The sequence below is a fragment of the Chelonia mydas genome, chromosome 24, assembly GCF_015237465.2.
Source record: "Chelonia mydas isolate rCheMyd1 chromosome 24, rCheMyd1.pri.v2, whole genome shotgun sequence".
NCBI lineage: Eukaryota > Metazoa > Chordata > Testudines > Cheloniidae > Chelonia > Chelonia mydas.
In genome coordinates, this window is record NC_051264.2 from 866,964 (window position 1) to 891,375 (window position 24,412).

Below are 24,412 nucleotides of genomic sequence, written 5' to 3' on the forward strand. Positions count from 1 at the left end.
CCAAGTCAGACAGCTCCCCTGCCTGCCCCCCCCAATTCCCAGCCCCACCCCCCCCAGCCAGACAGCTCCTCTGCCTGCCCCCCGGCTCTGCCCCCCCTCCAGGAGAACAGCTCCCCTGCAGGACCCTCTACTCCCAATCATCAAGACCCACCCCCACCCCCAGGCAGACTGCAGGCCCCAGAAAGCTGCCAGATGCTCCAGGCAGCATTGCATGCTGGGACGCGTAGTCTCCATGAGTTGCCCCAGAGGGGTCCCGGTGCTGATCCATGGGACAGGCCCCAGCCCCACGGGGCTCATGCCAAGGGCGCAGACCCCTTGAGGGTGGCTGGGGAGCAGCGTGCCAAGCGGGTGGGCAGGGTCATGGTGCAGGTGAGGGGGACGACAACATCCTTATATCAGGCTGTGGCTGCTGGGGGAGCAATGTGTGAGGGGGAGACCCCCAGCCATACCTGGCCCCCCTGCAAGGGGAGGCGTTCCACAGGGCAAGCCCCGCAGCCCAGCGGTGGCTCTGGGGGGCAGTTGGCATGGTGGGGGGGCAGGGCCGCGTGGGAGGCAGGAGTAGCGGAAGGAAGGAGTTGCTGAAACGCAGTCGATGGGGGAACAGGAAGGAAATATTAAACAGCAAAAAACCCCAAACCAGAGGGAGATGAACTCAGGGTGTGAGTCCCGGAGGCAGGGCACAGACTTCCACCCTACCCCCCACAGGATGGGGGCCCGCTCAGCCTGTCCTGCCTGGGACAATCCAGAAACCTCAGCACCAGGCCCATTCCCCCCACTCCCCACCCCCACTGCAAGAGGGGGCCTGGGCAGCCAGTCCTACTAGCCCTGGGGCTATGTGGGGCAGGGGGAGAGGATTGGGCAACTCCAAGGGCCAGGAGAGAAAGCCACCCAGGCAGCTGCCCCCCGACCCCGCGCAGAGGGACCCTCCCATGGGGTATGCACCCCGAGGCCTTCAGAGGGAGACCCGTTCAGACACAGCTGCCTCCCACCCACCCAGGCGCTGGGGGGCAGCGTGCCGGGGAACCCCCACACCTCTACAATCTACAGAGCCCCCAGCCCAGCTCAAACCATGGAGCAGGGCTCCCCCACCCCATGGGAACCTCTGCGACAGAGCACAAGAGCTGCAAAGCATGAGACGCAGAAGAGGCTGGCTCGGTGCGGCCCCTCCAGCTCTGCCCTTGCGGGAGGGCAGAACGGGCACCTCGTAGCCCAGGTGGCTGCTGCTGCCTCAGGAGGGTCCCGCACCGAGACCCAGTGCTGCATTTAGCCACTGCCTCCACACCTGGCCCTGGACTAGAGGGTTAATTCCTTCTAGGCTCAGCCCACAGCGAGCCAGCAGCAGCCATGCTCTCCCCTGGGATTAGCCCCCGGTCTCTGTCCCGCCCAGCTCTGCAGCCTTGGGGTGGGGGACAGGACCCCCCTGCTGCATTCAGCTCCCGCTTCCCTCAGCAGCTTCCCCACCCAGACAAGTGCAAACAGTCACGGGAGCTGGCTGGAGGCCGGCCAGCCCCTTGCTGTGGGAACAGGTAGGGCAGGGCCCCCGGGCAGTGCCAGCTCCCAGCCTGGCACCAGGTGGGAGCAGAGTGCCAGCTGGCCCATGCTGGGGCCCAGGAGCAGTGCAGTGAACTGGGTCAGATCTCAGCCCAGGAGGCCCCTCTGGCCCAGAGCCCACCATTGCCCCTCACACCAGGGCCTGCTGGGCTGCTCTGGTCTCTGACACTAGCAGCCCCAAGACCCAGAGAGCAGAGCAGCCCAGACTGTGCTGAATGGCCAGAGCACAGGAGTGGGAACCACAACCCCCCCATCCAGGGGCCTGCAAGCAAGGATCCCCTCCTCCCCCCAAGTGCCAACAGCACGGAACGAGCACAACATCAGGTGCAAGGCAAATCCCCAGCCAGCTCCACGCTGCAGCTCACGGGGGAGGCCAGCCCACCAGCCCTCCCCAGCGTCGCCCCACACCCCCGTCCCCAGAATCCCCCCGTATATGGGGTTGCAGGGCAGCAGGGTTCCCAGCCTTGCTACAACAGGGCCAGAGCTACAGACAGCAGGGGTGCTGGGCTCAGCACCATGACCAGGCCAAGCCCATGAGCCACTCCACGAGGACAGTGGCTGCTTGGAGCCCAGGCTGGCCCTCAGTGTGCCCCCCCACCCCAAAACAAAAATAGCTCGGCTTCCGCCCCCAAGGCAGCTGCTGAGGCCACCAAGCTGCACCTGAGCCCAGTGGCCAGGCCAGCGCTGATCCCCACCAGCCGGAGTGGGCGGTGCTAATCCCCATGGCCCCACAGCCTGGAATAGAGCTCAGAACTAGGCCACTGCCAAGATCCCAGCCCCACCCGGCCCGGCTCAACCCTCCCACAGCCCACGCAGTGCCGGCTGCCACGCTGGGGCAGGCCATGCTGGCCCCCCAGCCATGGGGCTTGGGAACCGCTCCTCACAGCCCTGGGCAGGATGCAGCAGCCATTATGCACTGGGGTAGTGAATGTTACAAGGGGCAACTGCTGGCATGGGGCCAGCACTGACTGCCAGGTGAGAGCGCCCCTGCTGAGCCCCCACCTGCTCCCTGCAGCACAGCGCCCCCTAGCCCTGCACCGGGGTCAGCCCTGCCAGGTGAGAGCGCCCCCTGCTGAGCCCCCACCTGCTCCCTACAGCACAGCGCCCCCTAGCCCTGCACCGGGGTCAGCCCTGCCAGGTGAGAGCGCCCCCTGCTGAGCCCCCACCTGCTCCCTACAGCACAGCGCCCCCTAGCCCTGCACTGGGGTCAGCCCTGCCAGGTGAGAGCGCCCCCTGCTGAGCCCCCACCTGCTCCCTGCAGCACAGCGCCCCCTAGCCCTGCACCGGGGTCAGCCCTGCCAGGTGAGAGCACCTCTGCTGAGCCCCCACCTGCTCCCTACAGCACAGCGCCCCCTAGCCCTGCACCGGGGTCAGCCCTGCCAGGTGAGAGCGCCCCCTGCTGAGCCCCCACCTGCTCCCTGCAGCACAGCGCCCCCTAGCCCTGCACCGGGGTCAGCCCTGCCAGGTGAGAGCGCCCCCTGCTGAGCCCCCACCTGCTCCCTACAGCACAGCGCCCCCTAGCCCTGCACCGGGGTCAGCCCTGCCAGGTGAGAGCGCCCCCTGCTGAGCCCCCACCTGCTCCCTACAGCACAGCGCCCCCTAGCCCTGCACTGGGGTCAGCCCTGCCAGGTGAGAGCGCCCCCTGCTGAGCCCCCACCTGCTCCCTGCAGCACAGCGCCCCCTAGCCCTGCACCGGGGTCAGCCCTGCCAGGTGAGAGCGCCCCCTGCTGAGCCCCCACCTGCTCCCTGCAGCACAGCGCCCCCTAGCCCTGCACCGGGGTCAGCCCTGCCAGGTGAGAGCGCCCCTGCTGAGCCCCCACCTGCTCCCTACAGCACAGCGCCCCCTAGCCCTGCACCGGGGTCAGCCCTGCCAGGTGAGAGCGCCCCCTGCTGAGCCCTGCCGCCCGGGGCGGGGACTCATTCCCTCTGCAGTCCCACATGCTTCTCCTGCCAAACCTCCTCCTCATCAACCCCTCTCAGTCAGGCCCCACCCGACAGCACAGCATGTCCAGGGTTAATTATTACCAATTAGGAGAGGACTCTAATGTCCTTGCAGCACACTGAGCACCTGGGGGGTGGGAGGGGGGCACGACAGCCCGTGCTGCTGCCCCTGCCGGCACCAGGGAGGCATCAGGGCCACCGGCTGGCTTGGACAGGTGCTGAGCAGCGGGAGTCCCCGGGCTCTGCCCCCCTTGCTCTGTCTCCCAGCACCGGGGGCCTTCACCGGCTCCCTCCCACCCAGCTCTGACAGGGCAGGTCTCCCCAGCCACTGACAGCCGCTAACCCCCAACCCTGGAGATGGGGAGCCCAGCAAGGCACCTTCCCTCACGCTACCCCTGCCCCAGGCAAAGCCTCTGCCCCCACCCAGAAGAACCAAGCCGTGGTGCAGAGAGCGGAGGGGCCCTGGGCAATTCCAGCACCTGGCCAGCTCCAGTCCGGGGGTGGGGGGAGGACACCCCGGGGGTGGAGCACAGAGTGACTGCGCACTAGGCCAGCAGTGCCTGGATTCAGGAGCTCCCTTGGGGTCAGGCCCTGCTCCCCCACGGCGATCAGCCAGGACACAAGCAAGGGGGCTCAGGGTCAGACTGGGTAAGTCCCCCCCACCCGCCCAACCCTCCAGGGGAACATGGAGTGGGAGAGAACTGGAGCAAGAGCCAGGGGCAGCCAGTGGGGAGCAGAGCTAGCCCCCCCCCCCCCCCGGGAGCCCCTGGGACAGCCAGGCCCCCCCCCGCCCCCAATGGCTCAGCCTGACATCAGTGCCTGGGCTGCATGCTGGGAGGAGGGGACGCCCCTGGGCAGCAGGACCCCGCCCGCGGGCCGGGCACGGGGAAGCACTCACCACGCTTGCCGGGCGCGGCCCATCGGGGCCCGGGCTGGAGCAGCAGGGACAAGCTGGCAGCTGTGCACCCCGAGCCAGGAGCGGCCAGCGCTCGCCTGACCTACTTCTCCTTCCGCATCACCTGCTTTCATTTTCCCTCCCACAGCTTGGTCCCCTCCACCCACCCGCCCACCCGGGGAACCCGGCCAAGCCACACCGGCTGCTCCCTGGGGACGTGGGGCTCCAAGGCCTAGCAGCTCCAGAAGGTGCCAAGAATGCACATGGGCAGGGCAGGGACACCATGAGCGCCTCCCCGCAGGAGCTGAAGGTCACCAGCCTTGGGGGAGATGGCACAGGGGCGGGGGTGGACCGAGTGGTTCCCTGGGGCTCCTCGAATGGGCGCCTGGGGCGTCTCAGCCTGGCGCCTCTTAGCACAAGTGGCCTTAAAGCCACCGTGGCACTGGCGAGCCCCCCGGGCCCCCGCAGCAGGGAGCAATCCCCCAGGGCCAGGCTGAGACCCATCGTCTGCAGGACTTCAGACTCCAGAGCCCCGTGTGGGCGCCCCACCCCTGGGACGCCCCATCTCGCTCCAGCCAGGGACACTGCGTGCTGTCTGTTCCCTGGGCCCGATGGGGCTCACCCTGCCCCCCACGGGGGAGCATGAAGGAGTCGTCCAGCAGATCCAGACTCTGATCTGCCCCCGCCCCCACACACGACTCCTGGAACTCCATCCCCCCCAAAAGCTGGGCCCCCCCTCGCCCGGGCCCCTCCCCCAGCATGCCAAGGTTACTACGGCAGGCCCCAAGGCACAGTGTGGGCTCCCGGGGCTTCCAGCACGCTACCAGCAGCGATTTCTCTCTGGTTTCATCATCCACCCTCTCCTGCTGGGGGAGAGGTTCCTGGGCTGGGCATGGCAGCAGCCCCTGCTCCTCCGAGCCCCAGCCAGTAACCGGGACCCAGAGCCGCCCGGCCGGACCAGGCTGGGCCACTCTGGCCCACTGACCCCCTCCTGCTGCACCCCTCACAGAGGCCTGAGCTGGGGAGGGCACCCAGTGCACCAGCAGACATGGCTCTCCATGCTCCCTGGGACCCAGAGGGTGCCCCCAGCCAGGGGACGTGGATTCAGGGGGTGTTGGGAGGAACTGGGGCCCAGCTGGATTCCCTGGGTCTCACATCACATTACTGGGCAGGGGAACGGCTCCAAGTCCCATTACTCAGCACCCTGTGTGATGCAGCTGGGACTCCCCAGGGCGCTGGGGGCGTCCTCGGCAGACCCCTCCCCTCAAATACCCTCCCGACCTCGGGCCTCCCCAGGGCACTGCACAGCACAGCCAGGGCCACCGAACTCCCAGGAATACACCAGCCGGGGGGCCAAGCGGCATTGCCTCCCATCTGACCCCCACAGCTCACACCCCCCCCCACCCCACCCCACACCTGCCCCTCCCCACAGCCACTCCTCACAGCCAGCAGCGCTTCCTGCCTCCGCCGATGCACCCCCCCCAGGGACGCCTGTGGTTCAGGCAAGCTCCGGCTGCAGACATAGCCCACCTGCCCCCCAGCCTAGCCTCCCTCCACCCCCAGGGCCCCCTAGCTCTGCCTTCTCCCGCACACCAAGCTCAAGCCCCTTGTCCTGCCTTTCAAGGCCCTGCAGAGCTCAGCCCCTCCCTTCCAACCCACTGACACTTCCCCAGCCATGCCCCCGCCCACCCTCTTCATACATTGCCGTCCATGCCTCCAGAGAGACCTGCAAGGCCCACTCCGTGCCCACAGGATGCCATCTAAGTGAGGGGCCCAGCAGGGGGTCCCACGCAGGGACAGCCCATAGGTACACCCCTGGACAGCGAGCAGGCAGAACCCAGAGGTGCCAGCAGAGTGCAGCAGCCTGCCCTACGCTCAGCAGGAGTCGATGCCCTATTAGGGAGGGAGAAACTGAGGCACGGAGCCAGGAAGGGACTCGCCGCCCAAAGCTGCAGTGTCAGAAGCTAGAAGTACAACCCAAGAGTCCTAGCTCCCCCCGCCCTCTAACCACTAGACCCCATTCCCCTCCCAGCGCCAGGATAGAACCCAGGAGTCCCATGCTCCAGCCATGAGAACACCCCCTGAACTCCGGCCCAGTGCAGGAGCCACGTGCCCTGCTGGAGCTGCCCTGGGAAGGTAGATCCCAGCAGGTCAAGGGGAGCCTCAGCCCTGAGACAGCAGCTGCTCGTCATCCCGCTGTGGCCCAGACAGTGTTGGGAGGGTAAATACATGCCCCACCCCCTGGGTAAACACCGTGACCAGGGGCGGCCGGCTTGGGTGGGAACAGCTGCCATGGGCTGGGCACACTCAGGGCAGAGTCCAGCAGCCTCAGAGCAAGGTGAGAGCGATGGGGCACCGGCTTCCCGGTGGGCGGCCCCAGAGCAGAGTCTGACCCAGATGCCCCAAGAATCCCCGTGCCAGACACACACTGTCATCCTGGGATACAGAAGCGTTAATGGGGGGCGGGGGGCAGGGATTATCCCTTCCCACCGAGACCCCCTTCCACTCAGGGACAGGTGACACTTCCCCTGAATGTTCCCTCGCCAAGGGACAGCCAGAACACACACCCTATTTCCTGTAGGCCCTACCCAAACAAAGTAGATCAGGTGTGCTAAGCGATGGCCGGGGGCGGGCAGGGCGGGGCTTCGGTTATGTGCAGGGCCTAGTTCAAGTGCCCCAGGCATTAGTCGGTGACTACTACAGGATAGATTATGGTGACAGTGTCACCCAGTTCCTCCCCACTCTGCTGGCCCACGGGGGGGGGCTGCTCCCTTGGGCCACCCACTCGCCATCAGAGTGGGCAGGGCGCCGGAGGGCAAAGGGCCCTGTGCCCAGCGGGACACAGAGAGGGGGTGAGCACACACCAGGTTTGTTACTGTTGGGTCGCAAGCCAGACAGAGGTAAACAGAACCCAGGAAGGGCCGGATCAGACCATCCTCCTTCTGGGGCCTGCCCAGCCATGAGGGAAGGGCCCCAAGGCCTGAGCAGGCTGCCCCACAGATAGCACATGTTGCCGGGGGTGGGGGGGGGCGCGGAGGTCTGCTTAGCTCTCGCCACACCCGGTTCCTAGCCCAGCGCCAGCCCCCTCCACCGCTGCCCCGTGCGGGCACAGCGAACCAAGGCAGGAGCCACGCTCCCACTCCCCACCCCCTCCAGCTTCGCCCCATAGGAGTCAGACTCCCCCACCCAGACGCGGGCAGTGCAGGGGATGCGACGAGTAATCCTCCCCACCCCTCTCCTCCCGCCTGGCACCCTGCCCACCCACAGCTTCCAGGAGAGCCAGAGCCAGCGGCCTGGCGACGTGTCCACATTCGCCGTAACTTGCCGCTCCCCACGGGCGCACTCAGCGTTTCCATTCCCGCCCCCCGGCACGCCAGGGGAGCAGCGCCCAGTGGGGCCCAAGCCCCAGGTAGCCCTTTACCCCACCGGAGGCCGAGCCGGCTCGCCGCGGGCAGCCCCGAGGGGCACCAGCCGGGGCCCCGACAGCGCAGATCCACTCAGCCGGTGTCTCTGATTCCCAGGGCCAGGCCGGGCCGAGCCAGGCCGAGCCGGGCCAGGCACACCCGCCCTGCCACTCTCCTACCAGCTTAAGGAGGATTATTTATAACCACGGACCTGAGCCACCAACCCGGCCCGCTCCCCTCCCATGGCGGCCCTCCCCCAGGCGGTGATGGGGGGCTCCGCTGAAGGGACCACGACGCACCTGGCGGAGTCCGGGGAGGGACCCGAGCTGGGGCAGCGGGGTGGCAGGAGCCAGGCCACCAAGGGGCTCGCCAATGGGGCTCGGGGCAGCCGGGGGGTCCGGGCAGCTCCGGGCGCAGGACTCACCGGTCTCCGCTCGGCTCAGGTGCGGCAGGCGGGGTCGGTGCGCTCCGCTGGGGGCCGGACGCCAGGGGCCCCTCGCTCCGCCCGCCCCTCGCTCTGCCCACCTGGCCCGCCCCGCCCGCCGCGGTCCCCACCTCACCTGGCCCGCCCCGCCCCCCGCCCCCACCTGTCCGCCCCCCCGCGGTCCCCCGGCCCCGCCTCGCCGCGGCGCGGCCCCTCCCCGCCCGCCGCCGGCCGGGCCCCCCCGCTCCCCTCCCGACCCCTCCCCTCCACCTGGCCCCAGCCGCTCCGCATCCCCCCCTCGCCCTCCCGAGCCGGCTACCAGGAAGCGCCCGCCCCCGCCCCAGCTCATTGGGCAGGGGGTGGGGTCCCAGCCTCTCATTGGCGGGGGGTGCTGCCCTTCAGGGCCCCCCCCAGGACACACCCCCAGGGGCGGGGGGAGCTGACAGTGTCTGCAGCAGCAGCGGCTCAGGCCCCCCCCCCGACGAAGGGTCCTTTAAAGCTGCGCTGCGCTGCGCTGCACCCTGGGGGGGGACCGTGCCCGGGATGGGGGAGCTCGCAGCGCTGGCGGGGTGGGGGCTCGCAGCGCTGGGGGGCCCTGCCCGGGGTGGGCTGAAGGGGGGGCTCGCAGCGCTGGGGGGCCCTGCCCGGGGTGGGGGGGGGCTCGCAGCGCTGGCGGGGGGGCTGCCCGTGGGGGTGCTCGCAGCGCTGGGGGGGGGCCCTGCCCGGGGGGCGGCCGGCCGCAGGGCGGGGCTCGGGCCAGGCGAGCTGGCGGGGAGGAAGGGTGAGTCAGAGCTGGGGAAGGAGGCTGCAGATGGAAAGTTTGACCCATCCCTGGCCGGACTGGTGCCGGGGGAGGGGGGCCGGCCTGGCCCGGGAAGCCCCGGGGCTGGACGCCCACAAAGGCCCGGCCAAGCTGCGGCTATTGCTGGCCAGTGGCTGCAAACTGCTGCGGCTGGAGCTGGCCCGGCTCCGCCTGCTGCTGGTCGTCCGCCCCCGGCCCCCGCAGGGCCGGCTTGCCAACCCTCCAGGACTGGCCTGGAGTCTCCAGGAATTAAAGATTATGTCATGTGATGGAACCTCCAGGAACACGTCCAACTAAAACTGGCAACCCTAGGGCCGGGGGAGGCTTGTTCCCTCACGCCCTGCCCCGGCTGGCCTGCCGGCCATCTGTCCCTCCTTCTGGCCATCTGTCCATTCCTCTGTCCGTCCATCCCTCCATCCGGCCGTCCATCCATCCCCACACATATCTCTCTGTCCATCTGTCTGTCCATCCCCACACATCCCTCTGTCCATCCCTCTGTCCGTCCGTCCATCCATCCATCCCTCTGTCCATCCATCCCCACACATATCCCTCTGTCCATCCATCCCACACATGTCCATCCCTCTGTCCATCCCCACACATATCCCTCTGTTCATCCCATTGTCTGTCCTGCCATCTATCCCTCCATCTTCCCCTCCATCCGTCTGCCTGTCCCTCCATCCAAACATCCCCACACGTATCCCTCTGTCCATCATCCCTCCAGCCACCCCTTCATCTATCTGTGCCCACATAGACCCATCTAATCTAGCGCAGTCTCCCCATGGCTCCAGGTGCTCCGTCAACACCGCCCCCCAAGCACTGAGGCACCAAAACAGCCAGAATGGGGGACGCTTTCCCTCCCCACAGCCCCCACCTGACTGGCTGTTCTCTCAGCCAGCAGGAAAACCGGTTCGCTCACTCCCAGCCCCACGCCCTGGCCCTGCTTGTCAGAACATAAGAACGACCAGACTGGGTCAGAGCAAAGGTCCATCTAGCCAAGTGTCCTGTCTGCCAACCGTGGCCTGTGCCAGGTGCCCCAGAGGGAATGCACAGAACAGGGAATCACCAAGTGATCCATCCCCTGCCACCCATTCCCAACCTCTGGCAAAAAATGTCCAAAGGTCTCACTTGCACCTGGGCAGAATTACCCAGCCAACAGGGAACTCAGTGTGTGGGCTGAGGCACTGAGAGAAGAAGATGGACTTGGGCCAGAACACAAGACTGGGAGCCAGGACTCCTGGATTCTGTCCCTGGCTCTTTGAGGGGAGTGGGGCCTACGGGGTTTGAACAGAGGGGCTGAGAGCCAGGACTCCGGGGTTCTAACCCTGTCTCCGCCAGAGTCGCTGGGTGGCCTTTGGTGACATCCCCCAGCCCCAGCTTGCTGCACAGAGGTGGTGGTGGGAACTCAGAGGCATAGCCCCTAAAGATAGCCTAGGCCCTGCTTTCTCCGGGGGCAGGGAGGTCTCTGAGGTGATGGGAGAGAGGTATCCACCTGAGTGCACATGCCTCCCTAGCCTCCCTTTCCTGTGCCTGCCTGGGAGAGTGGCAGGAAGGCCCTGGGGCAATGGGGGCTCATGGAGAGCGAGACACTTGGAGCAGGCAGGAGGGCAGGGCAGGCCAGGGCGGGGCAGACTCCCCGAGCAGCAGCAGCTCCCCCCCACCTGTGCAGGTGACTTGGGTGGGGTTACAGACACAACCTGTTTGGCCACAACCGGCGCCCAGGAGGGAAAGAATCAAAATGTTCCTGGCTCCTTGCTCACCTCAGCTAACCCCCCCTCCCATGCCTGCCCCTGGCCCCCGCCCCCCACCCCTGCCTGCTGCTCCAAGGAGGGGCTCCCTGGCGGCCTGATTCAGACATGGCCCTGGGCCAGGCCCCCACTGCCCTGCCGCCAAGCCAAACAGGGGCCCTGCGCAGACATTAGCTCACTGGCAGGAGGCAAGTCCATTACAAGGGCAGGGATCCAGCTCCAGGTCTCCCCTCCTGCTGGATCACTGCGCCCAGAGGCCATTGCAATGGGCACAGATCCAGGGCCGGGTCACCCCTCTTGCTGGGGCAATTACCCTGCAAAATACCTGGCTGTTGACCCAACAAGGGGGTTCAGCCCTTGGGGCCCCCATGTGTCCCCAGTGGGGGGGGGGGAGGGTTGCAAACCTGTCCTCTGGGGCGATGGCCCTGAGGTGCCTGGCCCTGGCTGCCCCCCACGCATCCCTCCCACCCCACTGGGGCAAGTCCTCTGCATCGGCCAGAGAGAGAGAGAGAGAGAGAGAGAGCACCTTTGGACCATCTGCTCCTCCACCCACCCACCCGTCCATCCATCCCTCTCCCCCTTGCTCAGCAAAGCCCTCGCAGGCTGCTTACAATAACCCGCATGCAGGGTGGGGGCGGGGGCAGAGGGAGCTCATGCAGGAGCCACCAGGGGCCTGGCCAGAGCTGTGGTACATCCAGGGAGTGGCCTGCCTGGCGGAGCCCGGCTGCTGTCTCTCCCTTGGCCTGAGCAGGCAAGGGTGGGAGGGGGCTGCTGAAGAGCTGGGGACGCGTGGGGACGGATGAGGCGAGTGAGGGGGAAATCCAGAGAAAATCCCCTCTTTGGTGCTGACTTGCAGCCGGCCCAGCCGCCCACCTGCCCGAAACCAGCCTCCCACGGCCCCTCCCACTTTCACTTTCAGGGGCCATGCAGCTGCACCCCGGGGAGGTGGGGGGGAGGGCTGGGGGGCCGGGATGTTGCTGGCAGCCCCGGCCCCTGGGAAGATCCTGGGATCAGGGCCACCACGGGCCTAAGGTGCCAGGCGCTGGGCAATGCCAGGCAGGCCTGGCCGGGGCCCACTGAGGGCTGGGCACCATTCTTGGCCCCCGTGTGTCGGGTGGGGGGCACCGCACCCTGGGATATGGGATGCAGTGTTGCAGGCCCTGCCGCACAGAGACATCCACGTCCCAGCCCGGCTCCTGGGGGCCTCAGACGGGTGGGGGGAGCTTCCGAGCTTTCCTGCGCCCCGACCACTTCAGAGGCAGCTTGGGGGATGAAAGGCGCCCAGCACTTCGTGTCACAAACCCCCTGAGGCCGCCAAGAGCCGAAATCAAACCCACCGCAGGCCCCGGCGTCGCCAGCTATTTATAGACGCCGCAGGGGAAATGGTTCTAAGGAGGAACCGGCAGGAGGGGCAGGAGCCCCCAGCTCCCTGCACCCGCCCAGGCCTGGCCACGGCCTCCCACTTCCGCATAGGGCGGCACCCAGGGCTAACGGGCAGCCCAGTTCAGCTGCCAGAGCCCACGGGGATGGGAGCCCGGCACTGGACGGACAGATTCCTCTGCAGAGCGAGAGGCCAGGGACAGCGTCCAGCCCCCTTTCACCCTGGCCTCCCCGCTGCAGATGGTGCCAGCCAAGCCCATTGCTGGCTGCTGGAGTCAGGCCTGGGCGCTGTGCGGGCACCTCCCCCCCCGTCACCTCCTGGCTCCAGCGGGTGTAGGGGGAAGTGCTCGCAGCTGGCAAGGCCACACTCCTCCTCCCTCGCTTCCCCATTCCCTCGCTCTCTCTCCCCTCCCCCGGTTTTCTCTAAGTCGGGCGGCTTCTCTGCAAGCCCCGTGGGCTGGATGGTGCGTGTTTGTAGGAAAGAGTCTCTCCCCCGTGGCCCCGCCAGGCCGTGCTGAGCCCGCAGCCCCTAGTGTTCTAGGAACCAGACACCAAACCACACAGCCCCCCGGCGCCCCACCCCCGCCCCAGTGCAGGCTGGTAGATACCAGCCCCCCCCCGCCGTTGGGGGTGCACTGTGCTATTTTTAGGCTCCGGTCTATTTTGAGGTGTGGGGGCTGTGGCTATGTCCCACGGGTGCTGGGCCCGTCCCCGTCTCTCCTGCCAAGGGAGAGCCCTTCAGCCAGAGCCCCTGAACCACCCATGGGCAGCTGGCACCCCCATCGCAGACCCTGGCTCAGCTCCAGCACCCCCAGCACAAAGGAGCTGGGAAGTCGCTTGGCAGGTGTCCTGTCCCCACTCAGCCCAGGACATTCCCACGGGCCCCGAGCGGGACAGGCGGGGGCATCGTCGGGCACTCACCTTCCGCCCCCCCAGGACAAGGCCCCTCCGGGGCGCTGGGCAAAACAGCAGAGATGAGGGCGCCTGACAGCAGTGGGGCCAGCCTGAGGACAGGGAGCCTCTGATCCCATCTCTGCCCAGCCGGGCAGCGTGGCAGGAAGGACCGGGCGGTCATTGCCGACAGCTGCGGGCGGCCTTGGCTTGTTCTGGCCTGCAGAGGGCACTGCTGGGCACCGAACGGGGAGCCGGAGTGCAAGGGAGAGCCGGAATAGGCTGCACGTGCGTGTGTGAGTGTGTGTGTGTGTGCATATGCACGCTAGCCTGTGAGGGGTGCGTGGACATGCGTGTGGCACACCTGGTTAGGCTGCCCAGGGTACCCGCGGTGGGGCTGTGGTCTGTGCTGTGGGGGTGCCCGGTGTTTGGGGGTGGGGAGGTGCACATCAGAGCCATGGCAGGAAGGCCCCCAGCCCCAGCCATGATTCTCAGGGAGGCCAGGCACCCACAGGCTGGGGTCCCTCCCTGCCCCACGCCCAGACCCAGCTGTGGATGGGACGATACCTGTAGCACCCAGCACTGTGGGACTGGCCCCCTCGCCAGCTGCCATGGTGGTTACTGAGCTCCGCTGACCCCCCCCAGCTCCCCGGGCTGCGCGGCAGCTCGCCACGCGCTGGACACAGGGGGTGGGGCCGGCGCAGGGACAACACCTGGGACAGCCGCGATTCAGTGGCACCGTTTATTGGAGTTATAAATAACAGCGCCGGGCCGGGCAGCTCCCGGCAGAGTGGCTGTGGCTATAAGAACTTAGAGCTGCTCCACGCAGCACCGGTGCCGGCCCAGCCAGGCCCCTGTGACTGGCAGGGCGGGCTGCGGAGATGGACGGGTCTGCATTGCGGGGGACCTGCAGCACTGCCCTCTGCCCTGCCAGGCTGGGCCCGGAGCTGTCTGCTGCATGCAGGACACCCTGCTAGTCACGAGAACTTCCCCCTGAGGGGCTGCCCCCCAGCCCCTGAGCCCTCCTAACACGGGAGCTTTGGGTGTTGCTGGCCACCTGGACCCTGCCCCCCCCCCCAGCCCTGCTGGCTCCTTCTGCCAGCTCTGAACTGCCCCCCAGCCTCTCCCCACCACTCTCTGTGCCTCCCCCATGCACGGACCAGCCTCCGTGCCCCCACCCAGGGCCCAAGGTTCCTCCAGAGCCCTGGGGATAGGGGCCTGGTCAGAGCCCCCAGGGCCAAGAATTTGCCCTGTTCTGAGTCCTGCCCCACTGCTACCTCCCTCCTGCTTCACTTCCTCCCCCCTTTGCAGACATGCTCAGCCCCTCTCGACCTCGAAAACCCCCTCCCAGCCCAGCAGGCTCCCAGAGGGGGCTGAGACTCACCTGGCCACCGCCTGGGCCAGTGCCCAGAATGGATCAGCTGGCCCGGCAGGTGGCAAGTGGGCAGGGGGTCGGGCTGACACATGGAGCCGCTCCCGCCACACTTGACAGGGTTTTAATCTACGTTTCTTTACAAAAATAAGATAATTTGAAATAAATGTGAGAACTGCCTCCCTGACAAGTGCGCCCAGCACCACAGGGCAGGGCAGGGGCTGGGGGGAGGGCAGAGGGACGGTGGGGCTGGGGGTAAGGGGAGATGGGGTGATGGAGGGGCAAGGCAGAGGGGAGGGATAGCCAGAGGGACGGGGGTGGGGGTCTGGGAAAAAGGGGAAGGGGGGGAGGAGGCTGGGGGGCAGGGCAGCGGGAGTGGGGCAGACAGGAGCTGACCAGGGCCATAGTTCCCAGGCTGGGGATGGCTGGAGAGGCCCATAGGCCCAAGCTGCAGGCTCATGATGGGGTCGGGGTGGAGGGAGGCTGCGATGGGGTTTCTAGGCAGGGGGGACAGAGACAGCGGGGCCAGGCCTCAGAGGTGGGGGCCCGAGGGACGCTCCCCCACTCCACTTGTCTAGCAGGGCCCGTGGCCACAGCGGGAGCGGCTGTGCTGAGCTGTGCCCCCGGTCAGCGGGGCTTGGTGAGCAGGATCTCCAGCCAGCAGGGGCAGGCGGTGATGAACTGGCGGGAGTAGCAGGGGCCCCAGCCCTTGGCGAAGCTGATGCGGATGCTGTTGGGGTCGCAGGGCCCATCACCCGGCCTCCGCCAGCCGGCCTGGCCACCCGCGCGCTCGTAGTCAAACACCTGCAGGGAGTAGCCGGGCAGCACCTTGTGCACGGGCGGGCCGCGGGCGCCGGGGGGCCCCAGCGTGGCGGAGCTGACGAAGATGGGGTGCTCGCTGCGGTTGTAGGCCCACACCCCGTCCCATTCCCGGCTCAGCAGCAGCCCGCGGCCGATCTTGCTCCGGGCCCGGCGCACAGCCGCGCTGCGCCTCTCAGCCTGCAGCTGGCCCAGGGAGAAGCCGCTCCCCTGCGGCAGCTCGCAGAAGATGTTGACGGAGGTTTCGTGCACGGCGTAGAGACGGCCCACCCGCGTCCGGTGCTCCCAATAGGCCAGCTTGCACCAGCAGCCGTCCCTGGTGGTGCTCCGCGCCAGGCCGGAGTCTGCAGGAGTGAGAAGGGACCTCTGAGCCCACGCACAGAGCAGCCCCCGCATCCCCCCACTGAGCTCCCTGAGAATGAAGAGACCACCCAGGGACCCTCCCCGGCACTGGGACGCAGCCCGTCTGGGGTGGGGTGCGGGGATTGGTTATACAGAGATGCCTCGCCCGGCGCTGAGATGCAGCTGCCTCTGGGGTGGGATGCAGGGGGTGTTTATACAGGGACCCCTCCCCCAGTGCTGGCTGTGGGGGAGACACGTGAGGGCTAGTTATACAGAGACCCCTCGCCTGGGTGGGTGAGCTGCAGGGCTCTGGATACAGCCACACAGAACCAGTTTAGCACCGGCCGTGGAGGAGGCTCCGGCGTCTCTTTCAAGCGGCAGGGGGCTGGGGGCAGGCCGGCCTGAATGCCCCAGATTGAAATGCGGCCTGGCCAGCGGTGTGGGCGGGTGGGGAACAGGTCCTGGGCTCTGCAAGGGGCAGTTTCAGGCCCCATCTCTGCTGATGAAGAGGAGCTGCCTCGCTCTGCGTCTCAGCGTGGCCGGCGGGGTGACTCCTGCATGGGGGCTCAGCCCCGCCACACTGGCCCTCCTGGGGTTCTGGCTGCCCGACCCCGCTGGCCCCGAGCAGACGGACACAACCCCCCCAACGCCCCAGGCTCGGCCCCCCTGGGCTGGAGCAGGGCATCCAACGCCACCGTGGAGCCAGACAATCACGGGGGGCGTGAGTCACGAGCGGGGGGTGCTGTGATCCGGCACGTAGGCCCAGGACGGCCCCAGCCACCGTCCCAGGGGACCGGCCGCCGTGGCGCGGCAAGGGGGGGGCGGGCCCAGCAGCGGGCGCCGGTCCCAAGGCCCTTGAGCAGTGGGAGGGAAGGCGGAGCCCGGGGAAGGAGCCGGTGGCCGGCAGCCAGGCCGGAGCGCGGCTTGTGCGTCAAGGCACATTGTGAGTGTCCCTGTGGGCAGCACTTCCTGCGGCGGGGAACGCGGACGGGCCAAAAATAACAGGCGCAGCCGGGGCTGGGGGACGGGACGGAGCCACCCCCGCAGACAGGAACCCCCTGGCCCTGGCTGCTCTGAGCAGCTTTTCCTCCTGGACTCGGTGGGGGGGCCTGACTCAGGGGTGGGGGGCTGGTTATCACCCCCCAACCCCCTCCCCTGAAGCCCCAGGGGAGATGGGGGGCAGCAGCAAGGTCAGATCTGCCCTGGGGCTCTCGGGGGGGCGGTGGCTGGGCCAGACCTCACCTGCCCTTCCCCCCAACTCCTTCTGACCTACCGAAGGGGAAGCCCCGGGCCCAGCAGCTGGGACCCTGCTCTGTGAGGGGCTGAGCTGGCAGGGGAGGGCCCAGGGTGCCCCAGGGGCCCCATGTCGGCAGCTCTCCAGGCTCTGAGGGCCAGGAGGGCTCAGTCGGTGCCCTGCGCCCCCGACTCACAGTGGGGATGGGGGGTTTACCTGACCCACACCCAGTGCTGCTGGCTCCACCATGGGGCCCTTCCTCTCCAGTGGGGCCCCCAAAACCTCACGCGGGAGGAAGGTGGCGGCAGGATCCCCCTGATACCCAAGGCTGCAGCCTGGCAGCGCTGGTCCCCACACAGCCCAGGGCTGGTCATCCGGAACCCCCTGAAGCTCCCTGCCTGGGCCTGGGGGTCACATCCCCTGGGTGCCCCCCAGTCCCTCTGGGCACCCCTTGCCCCCCGGTCCTCACTGTACCTCGCCAATCTCCGTGGGCATTGCAGCCAGATTCCGGGTGGCTGGAGTTGGGGCGCTCCGACACCTCTGTCCATGGGCAGCTGAAGGGGTAGATTTTGGAGTAAGGGGGTGGCGGCGTCTCTGAAAGGGAACCAGACAAGAGCGGAAACCAGTGAGCAGCTGTCTCTGGGGCAGCCTCCTCCCCACCCCACTCCGATGCCAGCTCTCCCCTTCCAGCCCAATGCAGCCCCAAAACTAGCAGGGCAAGGGGGACCAAGTTCTGGGGATAGACAGATAGACAGACAGAGGGGGTGTCTGGGTGTGACGAAGTGGGTCTGTTCTTAATGTTTCCTCTGAATACTGTAGGGGTGCCTCAGTTTCCCCTATGCATTTCTTAAGTCTCTAGGGGGTGGGATAAGGGGGTGTAATTGTTGCAGAGCAAAGGGCCAGGGTACATAAATGGCCGACGCTCTGTCTCCCGGCAGCTGATGGCCTGGGCCCTTCCCCCCTGCAAGGTGAGAGCTAAAGGGTTGGAGAACAAAGGACTCAGGTGACCTCCTGGCCTGGGAAAGGGACAAAGCCCAGAGGAGGAGGGGCTGGAGGGAGTTTCAGTTTGGGGCTGGCTGGGACATGGAGTGAAGTGCAGATGTGGTTGTCTGGCTCACTGCCCCCCAAAATGGACCCAGCTGAGGGGTCCTGTTCTCTGCACCTGCAAACTCTGTGTTAGACCATGTTCCTGTCGTCTAATAAACCTCTGTTTTACTGGCTGGCTGAGAGTCACGTCTGACTGCGGAGTTGGGGGGCAGGACCCTCTGGCTTCCCCAGGAGCCCCGCCTGAGCGGACTCGCTGAGGGGCAGAGGATGCTGAATGCTCTGAGGTCAGACCCAGGAAGGTGGAAGCCGTGTGAGCCGTGTGTCCTGCAGACAGGCTGCTCACAGAGAGGAGACTTCCCCAGAGTCCTGCCTGGCTTCGTAGGGAGCAGTTCCAGAGCATCGCCCGCCCGGGGACTCCGTGACACTGGGGATAGATAGACAGATGGGGGTGTATGAGGATAGATAGATAGACAGACAGAGGGGGTGTCTGGGAATAGGTAGATAGATAGAGGGGGGTGTTGGGGTAGGTAGATAGACAGACAGAGGAGGTGTACAAGGATAGACAGACAGACAGAGGAAGTGAATGAGGACAGACAGACAGAGGGGGTGTTTGGGGATAAATAGATAGACAGACAGACAGACGGAGGAGGTGTATGAGGACAGACAGACAGACAGAGGAGGTTTATGAGGATAGACAGACAGACAGACAGACGGAGGAGGTGTATGAGGACAGGCAGACAGATAGACAGAGGGGGTGTATGAGGACAGACAGACAGACGGAGGAGGTGTATGAGGACAGGCAAACAGACAGAGGAGGTTTATGAGGATAGACAGACAGACAGACAGAGGAGGTTTATGAGGATAGACAGACAGACAGACGGAGGAGGTGTATGAGGACAGGCAGACAGACAGACAGAGGGGGTGTATGAGGACAGACAGACAGACAGAGGAGGTTTATGAGGATAGACAGACAGACAGACGGAGGAGGTGTATGAGGACAGACAGACAGACAGAGGAGGTTTATGAGGATAGACAGACAGACAGATGGAGGAGGTGTATGAGGACAGGCAGACAGGCAGACAGAGGGGGTGTATGAGGACAGACAGACAGACAGAGGAGGTTTATGAGGATAGACAGACAGACAGACGGAGGAGGTTTATGAGGATAGACAGACAGACAGACAGACGGAGGAGGTGTATGAGGACAGGCAGACAGATAGACAGAGGGGGTGTATGAGGACAGACAGACAGACGGAGGAGGTGTATGAGGACAGACAGACAGACAGAGGAGGTTTATGAGGATAGACAGACAGACAGACGGAGGAGGTTTATGAGGACAGGCAGACAGATAGACAGAGGGGGTGTATGAGGACAGACAGACAGACGGAGGAGGTGTATGAGGACAGACAGACAGACAGAGGAGGTTTATGAGGATAGACAGACAGACAGACGGAGGAGGTGTATGAGGACAGACAGACAGACAGAGGAGGTTTATGAGGATAGACAGACAGACAGACGGAGGAGGTGTATGAGGACAGGCAGACAGACAGACAGAGGGGGTGTATGAGGACAGACAGACAGACAGAGGAGGTTTATAAGGATAGACAGACAGACAGATGGAGGAGGTGTATGAGGACAGACAGAGGAGGTTTATGAGGATAGACAGACAGACAGACAGAGGGGGTGTCTGGGGACAGATTGGGCAATCGAGTGCTGTGGGTGGGCCAGCCACCCTTCCCATGCTGCCCCCCCAGCTCCGAGCGGCGCTGCTTGGCCGGGGGGTGGGGGGGTGGGCTGCGCCGTGTGTGGCCCCCCGCCCGGCGCCCCGCCCCACTCACCGGGCCTGGCGAGCCGGCTGAGGTGGTGGGGGTTGCAGCAGAGCGTGGCCCCCTCGCCGCAGCCCCCGAAGCTCTGGCAGCCGCTCAGGCTCTTGAGCTCGTGGGGGTGCCGGAGGTCGGGCCAGCGGTAGAGCCGGCAGAGCAGCACCTGAGGGGGCAGGGCCTGCTTGGTGCCGCGCAGATCCGCCCGGGCCACCCAGACGCAGCCCGACTGCCCGGCTCCCCGGCTCTCCACCGCCTGCACCAGCAGCTCCAGCTCCTCGTCCTTCAGCTTCTTGAAGAGGGCGTGCGCGGCGGGCTTGAGGGCGCCGGGGCCATCCTCGGGGCCGGGGGCCGCACAGCGGTGCCTCCAGAGCCGCCGCACCAGGCCGGCCCGCCGAGAGCGGAACATGGGGCGCGGGCTCCACCTGCGGGGGAGAGAGGGGTCACGGGCCGCTCCAGAGATCCCCACGGCCCTGCCCGTCCAGGCCCGGGGCACCCAGCCGCACCGGGGGTAGCAGGTGCTGCCCTGCAACTCCCCCGCTCCCGCCCCCGGCATCAGGCATAGCAGGGATCCAGCCGGACACCGGGGTCCCCACGCCGCCGGGGCTGGATCCGCTCCTTCGTGCGGCTGGGCCCCAGCCTGGGGACGACACCAGGCCGGGCTGGCTGGGGCTGCGCTGAGCCGGTCTCCCCAGCGCGGCCCCCAAGCCAGCTGGGCTGGGAGTCTGACTCCAAAGCCCCGGGGCCGGAGGGAGGGGGCAGGGTCAGTGCTGGGAGCTGGGCAGCGGCCGGCGGCACCGAACGCCGGGCAGGGATTCTCCACCTCTGGCACCCGCTGCTGGGGCAGGCGTGAAACCCCCGAGGACGCAGCGGGGCGCCCCTCGCCCCTCAGCAGCACCCACCGGGCAGCCACATCCCCGAGACCCTGGCAGTCAAACCGAGAATTAGATGGAGAGGCCGGTGTTCGCTCCTGACACACTCACTGCCACTCATCTGCTGCTCACTGGCACACACACGGCCCCACACACTCACTGACACCCGCACAAACACACAATGCAGCACACACACATGCTGCCGCTCACGGACGCACACCCTGACACCTGTGCAGACACACTGCACAGCACACACACACACAGTCACACCCACGCTGCCGCTCACTGACACACTCACTCACACACACACTCACAGACACACACCCTGACACCTGTGCAGACACACTGCACACCACACACACACACAGTCACACCCACGATGCCGCTCACTGACACGCACACTCACACACACACTCACAGACACACACCCTGACACCTGTGCAGACACACTGCACACCACACACACACACAGTCACACACCTGCTGCACAGTTCAATGCAGCGGCTCCCCTAGGCCGTGCCGAGTGTTGCTGGCCAGCTCCAGAGCCAGCACTGCCCAGGGTAGCACCCCCGTCTAGGGACTGGTGCACCCCCAGGGACGGGCCAGTCCCCCGGTGCGACGGGGCCCCCTCCCCAGCCAGCTCCCCCCCGCCCCTGACGGGACACGTCCCGCCCTGGCAGCGCCTCCCCCCGCTGCGCCCGCACTCGGGCTGCGCCGGGGTCTCTGGTGCGTGTAGCTAGGCCCTGCGAGCGTGCAAGGGTGAGGGGCAGAGCGCCCCGGCTGGGAGTGGGGCCTGGTCCCCGTGCTGACCCCCCCGGGAGAGAGCGAACCCCCCCCCGCCCACAGAACCCCCCCCCCCCAGGGCTGCCAGGCAGGGTCACGCAGGTACCCACCCACCAGCCCCAGACCTGCCCCCCTTCCCCACATACCTCCTGGCTCCCCAGGAGGGGATCTGATGGCCCCAGCCTGTGATGAGCAGCATTTATGGCCACGGTGGGGGGGAAGGGGCGGGGAACGGGGGGGAGGAGAGAAATGGAGCCAGAGACGGGGCAGGGAGGAGGGACAAGGGCCTAGGCTCGGCTGCCTCCCATCCAGAACCCCGAGAGACACAGCCACTCACACACACACACACACACACACACACACACACACACACACGTCCTGCCTGACACACGTAGTGCCCAACACATACACATACACACATACACATCCTGACACACGTAGTGCCCGGCACACACACGCACACACACACATACTGCCTGACACACGTACTGCCTGGCGCGCGCGCACACACACACCTTCTGCCTGACACACGTAGTGCCTGGCACACACACACACATCCTAACACACGTACTGCCACACACACACACACACACACAAGTAGTGCCTGGCACACACACACATCCTGACACACGTAGTGCCTGGCGCACACACACACACAACATCCTGCCTGACACACGTAGTGCCTGGCACGCACACACATCCTGACACACGTAGTTCCTGGCACACACACAACACACACAAACAAACACGTGTCCTGACACACGTACCGTGCCTGGCACACACACAAGCATGCCCTGACACACATACTACCTGGCACACACATGCGTCCTGACACATATGCCACCTGGGGCGCGCACACCCTGACGCACGTACCGCCTTGCACATGACACACACGTGCCCTGACACATGTATCACCTGGCACACATGTGTTCTGACACACATGGCACCTGGTGCGCACACACACACACACACACCCCCTAACACATGTACTGCCTAGCGCATACACACGCCCTGACATACGTGAACATGCAGTCGCACACAGCACATGCTCAAACGCTCATGCAACCCCTGTGCCATGCACGCGGTCACACACGGCCACATTGACACACACGCAGAGCACATGCTCACAAACACGCGTGCACACAGTGACACGCACACGCCAGGTGCCAGGCAAGGCAGCTGGGGGCCGTGGCCCATTCCACAGCCCCCCGTTGGCAGAGCGGGGGTGGCTCACTCACGGTGGGGCAGCCGGCGGGCGCGGTGCCTGGCGCTGGGGCTCAGTGGTGGGGCCCTGCTCTCCGGGCGGCTGGGACACTTCTGCCTGGCGCACTCTGCGGCCAGGGCTTTTTCCTGCCGGCGGCTCCCCTCCCACGGCCCTCCCAGCTGGGGGAATTAATTGATTCGAGGCTGCCCAGACTTCTTGGCTGGGCTGCAGGGAGGGAAGCTGAGCTCAGTGAAAACAGTGCAACAGGGAACCCCAGCCTGGGGGGGGGCTGAGGGGGATCTTGGGGGCAGAGCCCTGGACAGGGGGGGAGTGTGGAGTGAGGGGAAGCCCAGGGGGGCAGAGTCCTGGGCTGGGGGGTGTGGGCTGCCCCCAGAGACAGCCAGACGGGTGGCGGCAAAGTGCAGCAAGGGGCCGGGAGCTGGGCAGGTGCCAGGACCCTCACCACGACCTGGGCAGCATGCGGACAGGCGCCAGCTCACCCCGGGGCTCCCGTTCACACAGAGACCCCCGTCTTGGGTTATATTCACGGCGTTAATGGCAAGAGGGGCCAGCAAGATGGGGGGTCACACTCCAATGGGGTCACATGCTGCCTTGGGGTTGGGTTGCCCCTCGAGCCGGAGTCTGCCCTGCCCAGTGCGGGAGGCTCTGTGTTTTGGGGCAGGCAGACTCTGCAGTGCTGGTGGGGGCTCTGTGGAGCACGGGGGGCTCTGAAGCGTGGGGCCATCTTGGTGTCTTTTCTGGGTTGGCCGGTTTTGCTGTCACACCCCTTCTAGCTCTGGTTCTTGGGTCCCTCATGGTTGGGGGGAGCGGGACCCTGGCAGAGCACTGGGGTGAGATGGGCTCCAGGCCTCCAACCCCACCCCGTCTGGGCACCCTGGGCAGTCACACCAATGCACCGAGGCTACTGGCCTGAGAAGCCAGCCCCATGCCCGTCGGCCCGCTCTGCCAGCCCCACTGTTACCCCCACCCCGCCTCCGCCAGCCCCACGCCCGTCGGCCCGCTCTGCCAGCCCCACTGTTACCCCCACCCCGCCTCCGCCAGCCCCACGCCCGTCGGCCCGCTCTGCCAGCCCCACTGCTACCCCCACCCCGCCTCCGCCAGCCCCACGCCCGTCGGCCCGCTCTGCCAGCCCCACTGCTACCCCCACCCCGCCTCCGCCAGCCCCACGCCCGTCGGCCCGCTCTGCCAGCCCCCACACTGCTATCCCCACCCCGCATCCACCAGCCCCATGCCCGTCGGCCCGCTCTGCCAGCCCCCACACTGCTACCCCCACCCCGCCTCCGCCAGCCCCATGCCCGTCGGCCCGCTCTGCCAGCCCCCACACTGCTACCCCCGCCCCGCCTCCACCAGCCCCATGCCCGTCGGCCCGCTCTGCCAGCCCCCACACTGCTACCCCCACCCCGCCTCCGCCAGCCCCATGCCCGTCGGCCCGCTCTGCCAGCCCCACTGTTACCCCCACCCCGCCTCCGCCAGCCCCACGCCCGTCGGCCCGCTCTGCCAGCCCCACTGTTACCCCCACCCCGCCTCCGCCAGCCCCATGCCCGTCGGCCCGCTCTGCCAGCCCCCACACTGCTATCCCCACCCCGCATCCACCAGCCCCATGGCCCGTCGGCCCGCTCTGCCAGCCCCCACACTGCTACCCCCCACCCCGCCTCCGCCAGCCCCATGCCCGTCGGCCTGCTCTGCCAGCCCCCACACTGCTACCCCCGCCCCGCCTCCACCAGCCCCATGCCCGTCGGTCCGCTCTGCCAGCCCCCACACTGCTACCCCCGCCCCGCCTCCGCCAGCCCCATGCCCGTCGGCCCGCTCTGCCAGCCCCACTGTTACCCCCACACCGCCTCCGCCAGCCCCACGCCCGTCGGCCCA

The 24,412-nt window shown here is 66.8% G+C and overlaps 2 protein-coding genes across 6 annotated transcripts in view; both read right to left on the reverse strand.

The window, feature by feature from the left end:
* Positions 1-13,243, reverse strand: part of ZBTB7B (zinc finger and BTB domain containing 7B) — a 33,357-nt gene extending 20,114 nt beyond the window's left edge. The window contains exon 1 of one of the 4 annotated variants that reach the window (XM_037883388.2): positions 13,064-13,243. The gene's annotated coding sequence lies outside the window, so the exon portion shown is untranslated. The other 3 variants (XM_037883386.2, XM_037883385.2, XM_037883387.2) reach the window with 3 other exon arrangements.
* A 518-nt stretch (positions 13,244-13,761) lies between these two features.
* LOC102930663 (mothers against decapentaplegic homolog 6) lies at positions 13,762-22,689 on the reverse strand. Of its 2 annotated transcripts, none has more exons than XM_037883398.2 (4): positions 22,560-22,689; positions 19,685-20,091; positions 17,275-17,394; positions 13,762-15,568 (listed from the first exon to the last, which is right to left on the reverse strand). In XM_037883398.2, exons 2-4 carry the CDS (start codon positions 20,073-20,075, stop codon positions 15,033-15,035), a joined length of 1,047 nt encoding a protein of 348 aa, XP_037739326.1. In that variant the 5' UTR covers positions 20,076-20,091; positions 22,560-22,689; the 3' UTR covers positions 13,762-15,032. The 2 variants fall into 2 exon arrangements, with proteins under 2 accessions (XP_037739326.1, XP_037739327.2); XM_037883399.2 differs by lacking the exon at positions 22,560-22,689 and adding an exon at positions 21,468-21,665.
* Positions 22,690-24,412: the final 1,723 nt, after the last annotated feature.

Bases quoted from the DNA above. Each gene is read 5' to 3' on its own strand.
- LOC102930663 (XM_037883399.2), bottom strand. From the start codon at position 21,520: ATGCTGCTCATCACAGGCTGGGGCCATCAGATCCCCTCCTGGGGAGCC. The intron at 20,092-21,467 runs GTATGTGGGGAA...TCTCCCCCGCAG, and splicing joins CCCTCCTGGGGAGCCAGGAG to GTGGAGCCCGCGCCCCATGT. The intron at 17,395-19,684 runs GTGAGTGGGGCG...GTTCCCTTTCAG, and splicing joins CAGCCGGCTCGCCAGGCCCG to AGACGCCGCCACCCCCTTAC.